The sequence below is a fragment of the Lates calcarifer genome, linkage group LG13 (assembly GCF_001640805.2).
Source record: "Lates calcarifer isolate ASB-BC8 linkage group LG13, TLL_Latcal_v3, whole genome shotgun sequence".
NCBI classification, from domain to species: Eukaryota; Metazoa; Chordata; class Actinopteri; family Centropomidae; genus Lates; species Lates calcarifer.
The window spans coordinates 10,639,167-10,646,952 of record NC_066845.1 but is presented as its reverse complement, the minus strand read 5'-3'; the positions used below and the strand labels follow the sequence as shown (position 1 = coordinate 10,646,952).

General features: G+C 40.3%; 1 protein-coding gene across 2 annotated transcripts; it reads left to right on the top strand.

Moving 5' to 3' along the window:
• The first annotated feature begins 36 nt into the window (after positions 1-36).
• On the top strand, positions 37-7,284 carry ankrd13a (ankyrin repeat domain 13A). Of its 2 annotated transcripts, XM_018668924.2 has the most exons (15): positions 45-599; positions 1,509-1,644; positions 1,961-2,085; positions 2,197-2,242; positions 2,507-2,650; positions 2,765-2,954; positions 3,651-3,717; positions 3,834-3,915; positions 4,045-4,106; positions 4,194-4,324; positions 4,425-4,582; positions 4,670-4,801; positions 4,908-5,068; positions 5,216-5,280; positions 5,478-7,284. In XM_018668924.2, the coding sequence occupies exons 1-15, from the start codon at positions 492-494 to the stop codon at positions 5,674-5,676; spliced, it is 1,806 nt and encodes a 601-aa protein (XP_018524440.1). In that variant the 5' UTR covers positions 45-491; the 3' UTR covers positions 5,677-7,284. The 2 variants fall into 2 exon arrangements, with proteins under 2 accessions (XP_050931289.1, XP_018524440.1); XM_051075332.1 differs by having other exon boundaries at positions 37-599; positions 4,425-4,801.
• Positions 7,285-7,786: the final 502 nt, after the last annotated feature.

The window sequence follows — 7,786 nt, the reverse complement described above, 5'->3', positions numbered from 1 at the left end:
TCAGATTAAATGTTTTTCAACCCCCGTGCGGCCATGATGAATGGTTGCGTCCAAATTGGAACTGACTATTCCTTCTGTTTTTTCTAAAAGCGATTATTTTATCAACAAATCATACTGCTTTTGTGAATTTACCAAACACACAAAGGTCCGTATACATAGGTGAAGTACCGTTTTGAAGGGTCCTGGCAAGCTGTCTTAATTAGATGTTATTAGTAAGATTGTGAGTCTGTTTTCATGTGAGACACCCCTGCCATTATTGGGCACTGCTCCTGGCACTTCCTTGTTCAAAAGTTTTATTTAGGGGAAGGCTTGGCCGAAAGTTGGTCACCGGTTTGGATATTTTCGACGTCGTTGTTGTCAGATATTAAGGATATGGATTACATTTAAAGTACATTTGCCATCACTAGCGTGTAGCTGCAGCAGTTTTTTCCCATGGCTGTAATTATTAGAAGCTGGCTAACGTTGCACTGAGAGGCTCCGTAAAGAGGAAGATGTCCACGGCTAACGTTAGCGAAGACATCCAAGTGAAGTTTCCCCTGCACTCCGCAGTGTGGGAGAATGATTTCAGGAAACTGGAAGAACAAATAACGCTACCACAGGTTGGTAAATACACTGAACATGCTGCTAACATGACACGCTCACGTTTGCTAGCAAGATGAAGCCAGGAGTGAGCTGTTAAATCTCCGTAGCTGTGCGGTTAAAGTAGGCCAGTCGTGTTTACAGATGCTCGGTAATATCACACACACACATAACGTTTAAAATGTTTATGAAGACAAAAGGTTAGCTGCTCACCGATCAACATGTTTGCAAGTTTACTTTAAAAAAACATATTCCAGTACAGACCGATTGTCTGTTTCCAGTTATAATCTATAAGCACAATTTAGTCGATTATAGTCAAACGCAGTGTATATCTGAGTAAATGTTAAAGCCTAAGAACTGCTTTACCTAAATATGTATATAAAATGGATACATTTGTGGTACATTGTGCACCTGACTATTACACGAATAGTGTCATTATTATCTTCAGGTGTTTATAAAGGTGATTAAATCTTCACAGTCTCACACCTGTCAAACATGCCACTGACTTATCTAACAAGTTTTTACTAAGAAGTACACATTTCTCAAACGCATCTCTAATGTCGTGGTTTTCCTCACAGTAACTCATCACAGTTAATGTGTATTGTTGCTGTATAGTTACTATGATCCAGTCTAACTGTTCCTGCTCAACAATGCTGATCAATACCACATTTACCTCAGCACCATGACGCATATGAAGATCAGACATGATGTTCAGTCTTGTCACTGTACCAACTACTGTGCTGCAGTCCTGTATTATTATCACTGTTGACCTAAATGCAAATGAGTTCAAGCCCACAGTTACCAGCAACACGCTCTTTTGTTCATATAACAGGTTGTCAGGTCCTTACTACATTATTTAGTCTAACTAGGTGCCTAGATTTTATTACACAAATAAAAGTTTTTTGTTTTTTTTCCTTTGATTTTCTCAGAATGACATCGAGGCTGTGGATCCCAGAGGTCGGACACCTCTGCACTTGGCTGTGTCACTTGGACACCTGGAGTCAGTCAGAGTCCTTCTGAGACACGGTGCTGCAGTGACTAAAGAAAATGCCAATAACTGGACAGGTTAGTTATAAAACTGGTTACAGAACAAACACGAATTTGCCCCTCACAGTTCTTGCGTGTATGCTTCCTGAGGATTTATGGGTTGTTTGATCACTTAGATCCCTTCGCTCATAAACCTACACATCATCTGCTGTTAATGGGGTTTCTGGTAAAAAATGAGTATCCACTCCTCCAGCTGCAGTAAAATAGTTTCACTTTCCTCGGGTATTACCGTCACTGTTGAGGTTTTTTAATGGATAGTTGCCACTCCTGGGGAACAGATGCGGTTACCTTAAAAGGTTTTGTGGTTTGTTTATACTCGTCTGTCTCTGTGTAGTGCTGCAGGAGGCAGTCAGCACCGGAGATCCAGAGATGGTTCAGTTAGTGCTTCAACGCAGAGACTACCTCAAAGCCTCCACTGCTCTGGGAGGAGTGCCTGAGCTGCTGTCAAAGATCCGAGAGGTTTTTACCTGATATATTTTCTAATAGTCTTGTAATTCATCTGCATGTGTGAATGGAAACATTAACTGGCAAAATAAATAATTGGTCCATTGTCTATTGTTCCATCCACAGTCTCCAGACTTCTATATGGAAATGAAGTGGGAATTCACCAGTTGGAGTAAGTTATTGTGTGTAAATGTATGGATATATATCATAAAATGAAAGTAGAAGTGTGTATGCATAGTAAACTGTACAGACTGGTTATGAGGTCATATAGCTACACAAGATACAACATTTTTCCCAGCAAGGAGGTTGCATCAGGTCATACAGGAAAAACTACATACCTGCCTCTTGGTGAACTATTTGCTTTGGTTTAGCAACATGTTACATTGTTTGTCAAGTGTTTTTCATTGTGGGAGATTGACATGTTGTTGCTTCACAGTCCCTCTACTGTCCCGGGTTTGTCCAAGTGATGTTTGTCGCATTTGGAAAAGTGGCGCCAGCCTGCGAGTGGATGCCACTCTTCTAGGCTTTGAGAACATGACCTGGATCAGAGGACGTAGAAGCTACATCTTCAAAGGAGATGGTGTGTGTTTTAACTCTCTTACACACAAAAAACTCTCTTGATGATTTGTACTATTTGTGTTAAATCATTTTATTTTGTTATATATCTATCCCTGACTGCTTTTTTTTTTCCCAGATTCATGTGCGGAGTTGATGGAGGTGAATCATGATGATGAAGTAGTGGACACTGAACGCTTCAACATCTCCCAGGAAATGGAGGATGTCACACTAGAGTCAATGCAGCCAGCTGAGCAGGAAGTTGCTAAAAGGCTGACTACTCCTATTGTCAACACCTACTTGGATACCAAGGACATTGCTTTTGAGAGGTAAGAGTCACATCTTTTTCTGTTATTTCTCACAACATGCACAGATTTAACGTCATTGGATAAGCAGTATAGATAATGGATCAAACCCTGCAGTGCTAGTATTGCATGAGAGTTGACCTCTCAAGGCATTTTCACACTTGTTTTTAATGTCCTCACTCACTGAGGGAGGTTACTGTGTAAACAGTGTTTCTATTAGGCTTATGAATCATCATTTTGCACTGAACTCTGGATGATGTTTTCAGTGTCACTCTATTATCTCATCGTCTAAAATCCAATATTTACACTGACTTATTCATTAAAAGGGTATCTCACAGTCAATCTTCTCTTTTTAAATAAGCATCCTGTGTAACCCTACAAACTTAAAACTTCAAGATACAATAAATATTAACAAAGTAAATTTAATTAATGTGTTAGTTCTCTCTCATGTAATTAGCATGAGATTTTATAGTGATATCATTTTGTCTTGCTAATCTTCATCCGGATGACTTCCTGAAACACGGGTGACGGTTTTTCTCCACAGAAAACTGTGATGATAGTTGTCTTTGATAATAAGCCTTTCTTACAATGGACGTTTTGACTTGTCAGATACATAAAACATCAGTGACTGGCTGCATGCCATATTTGTGTTAATCCTTATCCCAAACTGAAGGATGTGATAGTGAACTTTGCCTGTCATGATAATTTGTGTTCTCACAGGAACAAGTCTGGGATATGGGGCTGGAGAACTGACAAGACTGAAGTGGTCAATGGATTTGAAGCAAAGGTTTGCAGAAGTTACACATTTTATTTTTTTTTATTTATTTTTTAATTAAAGTTTATCTTCAGTGAGAACCAGTTTAGTTTTTAGTATCTGACATTAGATTCTGGTTGTTTTCTCAGGTTTTCAGTGTGAACAATGTAAATGTTGTGATCAGGACAAGGACAGAGCATCTTACAGACGAGGAGAAAGCCAGGATAAAAAGTAAGTGTACCATATTCTTCATGTGTTACTTTACTTATATATATTCATGTTCATATATATTTAATTATTGATTTCAGCTTTGATTGAGAGAACTAAAGCTAGGCTTTTTTTTTTTTTTTTTTTTCAAAGGTGAGAGGAACATCCTGGAGTCTCTGTTGGGGACTGTGGAGCAGCACATAAGCGCACAAGGGGTAAGACATGTATTCAGGAGTTACATTTAAATTATGTATTTTGCTCCCACCTGGCAGTTCAGTTGACATGTCTGCTCGACTTCGTAGGACCTTACTCTTGAGTATGCAACTGCTACCAATCCCACTGCCATCACTCCAGAGGAATATTTCGATCCCGACTTTGACCTTGGGAACAGAGACATCGGCAGACCCATTGAACTAAGCATTCGTACACAGAAGTAAGACTCACCGTTACAAGGTTACAATAATCTCATACTTTATTCCTCATAGCTGTGTTTTATCTGTATCATACATTTTCTGTAATCGTCTCTCACACAGGTTCAAAGGTACGTTGTGGATGAGTGAGGAACATCCCCTGTCCCTGGTGGAGCAGGTAACCCCCATTATCGACCTCATGGCCCGGACAAGTTCCCATTTTGCGCGGCTACGAGACTTTGTGACCTTAAAGTTTCCTCCTGGATTTCCTGTTAAAATAGGTATGCAAGGTTTTCATAGACACTGCACTTTAGCATTTTCATTCCTCTTGTGTCTGTTTTTACATCTTACGTGTTATTATCTTCCAGAGATTCCCCTATTTCATGTACTGAATGCCAAGATTACATTTGGTAATGTAAATAAATGCAGTACTGCAGAAGAAGTGAACACAACGCCAGCAGCCACACCAACATCCTCAGGAGAGGATGAAGAAGCTGCCGGTAGGAATGCATCCAGTGTGTTGACCACTGTGTTACAATACAACTTGAAAGTCTGTGAATTTTTTTTACACTGTTTTTTTTTTTCTTTTGGTTTCCTCCCGTCCAGCACCACCTCCATTTCAGGTGTGTCCCTCAGTGTTCGTGGTGCCTGCCAGTTACCACCGCCGAGGAGGCAGCCGCCACACACCCATGTCCAATAATGACGAGGAGCTTTTGCAGTATGCCATCCATCAGAGTCTCCTGGAGTCTCGCAGAGTCCCAGGCCAGGTCAGAACAGCTATCACTCAGCTCCCTTGAAAATACCTTTCCACACACAAATCTGGTCTTACAATTTTCCCATGCTTTCCTTGATTTTGCAGCCCATTGCATCGTTTAAACACCCCCCACCCCCCCATTATGCTTGTGTCATTGTAGGAGGGGATCTTGGATGATGCTGATGGGGAATTTAGTGATGTAATCCCCAGTAGCCAGAGTGACAGGTAGGAACACAGGTCAAGGTTGCTTGCATAGCGACTGCATAATTACATGTGGTAAAAGCAACAGTCCTTGCTACTTTCAACTCCCACAGGGATTTAGATGACACTGTGTATCTGTTCACCGCCTGCATGTGTCAGTAAAAGCCACAGAACAGAGGTGGATCTCACTTCCCCCCCTCCCCCCCTCAATGTCATTCTAGGAGCATCCCAGAGGGGGTGCTAGTGGAGTATGGAGACACCTCCAGCCCCGCCAGCTCCATCTCTGCCTCCAGCCCCGACTCAGACCTCCGCCTAGCCATGGAGCTCTCGGCACGAGCTCAGGAGGAAGAGGAGAGGATGAGGAAGCAAGAGGAAGAGGAGCTGGAGAGGATATTGCAGCTGTCTCTCACAGAGAAGTAAAAGGAATAAGAGGGAATAATAATAATACAACTTTTTCCAGATCCAGAAGCAACCACCACACCTCAATTTTCCTTCCTAACCACTGTAGTCATCTATGCAACCGCAGATTTCTTTCTGTACCAGATCATTCTTGCACAGGCAATATCAAACTCTCAGTATCCAATATTTTCCAAAAGGTATTTTTGGTAAGAGCATACTACTTTATATATTTCTATCTCAGCATAACTGCTCCATCCTCAAGCTTGTTTCAAGGACTCTTTGAGATTATTTCTGGTGGGTTTTACTTTTTATTTATTTATTTTCTTTTCCAATTCAGTATCACAGCAGCAACCCACATGTGTTGATCGTATTGTCATCTTGGAGTGCGGTCGAATCAGTGTAATTAAGGTTCTGTGAACAAAAGTAATTGACTACTCAAGGAGACTTCATATAGTGTTGGTGCGGTAGTGATGTGGTACTGAAGTCGTCCTGTAGAGTCACTTTGTTTAGGACCATGGGCTCACTGAATAACAGAAATCTCAGGGTTCCAATTTTACACATTTTCACTTTGGAATTAGTTTTTTAATCAGTTGTAAAAACTATTGGAAATTGTAGCCTGGTAAATGTTTCTTTGGTGCAAAATGGTATCATTCATACATATCATCTATGCCATACCAATATTAATTCAGAAAGTTGGAATCATTGAGTCTAAAAGGTCATAAGTAAATGCAAGTTCCTTGTACCAAGTGAATGTACACTCTACAGATGGGTAAACAAAAGCATGTTGCTGTGAGAGAAACTTTAAATCGGCTGCATGGTAGCATAATATCTTTAAATTTCCTGGCCTGTTTTTTTTTCCTGTTCTAATTGAACATTTTCTCCGATTTCATGGTGAGAAAGAACATATTTGTGTTAACTGTCACCAAGCAACTTTAAGCACTATCACCTCAGTTCAAAAACGCAATAGTAGAGACCAGTCCGTCTGTGGATTTACAGCCGACATGCAGTATAGAAGCAGCCGCACAACCAAGTGTTGCAGAGATTTTTTCTGATTCCTAAGGGCAATCTGCCTTTTGTAGCCACGAACAACTCTAGACCTCTGAGCAAAAGAAAAGACAGCACAGGTTCAAAGTGTCAAGCATGTCCGCCATACGTAGGATTAGTTTCTTCAGCATGTGCCAACGGATTGCTTTGCTCCGGTAACGCTTGGTGGGAGCGAGGGGTGGTGACAGTTGTATGTTGTGTCACTCGGACTAAACTTTCTGAACAGATTTCTTAAACATTTTGTAACTTAAAGACAGGCTGAAGAGGGTGATGCTGAGTAACATGCATTAACCACTATAGTTGATTTCACTGACAACCAACCACTTATCTAAGGTTTCTCTGTGCGTTCCTGCTTCTGACTTTCAGGGGCTTCAGCTGAAAAACTACTAATTATAATGATCAAATTGCCAAACTGCTGAACAGTCGACTTAAAAAAACAAAAACAAAAGGCTAGCTTTGGTTAATTTAATGCAGATCTTTGTAATGCACCGTTCAAGCTGCAAAGTTTTTTTTAATATGTTTAAATTTTAAGAAATTGTGTTGGTTTCAAAATGTTGTTTCTAAAATAAAAGCACTTTATTTCCATGAGGACTAAATGTTGAGTTTGCTGAAACAGGTTTACATTGTCAGGTGACCAGTGTCTACTGTTGGGCAAATGGACCGTCCAGGACACAGTGCAGCCAACAGAACAGATGCTATTGTTTACATAGTGAGTTTGAATGGGTGCCAATTTCAATGGGAAGATTTCTAAATTTACTCTGCCTCTATCTCCTGTTATTGTGTATTCATGTTGTTGTTGTTTGTTCAATCAACCTAATCACTGATGGCAGTTCATTTGTAAACCGCCTTTACCACACAATCAAGTATAGAGCGAGAAACTGCCTCATTGACTAATCAGTTACAGAGCATGATGATGATGAGATGATGATGATGATGATATCTTTCACGATAGCGTTTCATTTTAACACAAACAGGAGCCCCTTTTTAAATACTTGAAGGACATGCTTGTTAACAACTTCCCTTTTAAAAAGGTCAATAAGAGCAAACAAATTACACCTACCTACAGCATGTGTTATACAATCAAATA

What these genes read in the sequence shown, in the direction of transcription:
- ankrd13a (XM_051075332.1), top strand. Translation starts at nt 492, where the DNA reads ATGTCCACGGCTAACGTTAGCGAAGACATCCAAGTGAAGTTTCCCCTG. An exon ending in AGAGGATGAAGAAGCTGCCG is followed by an intron (nt 4,802 to 4,907) that starts GTAGGAATGCAT and finishes CCTCCCGTCCAG; the next exon opens with CACCACCTCCATTTCAGGTG. An exon ending in CCCAGTAGCCAGAGTGACAG is followed by an intron (nt 5,281 to 5,477) that starts GTAGGAACACAG and finishes ATGTCATTCTAG; the next exon opens with GAGCATCCCAGAGGGGGTGC.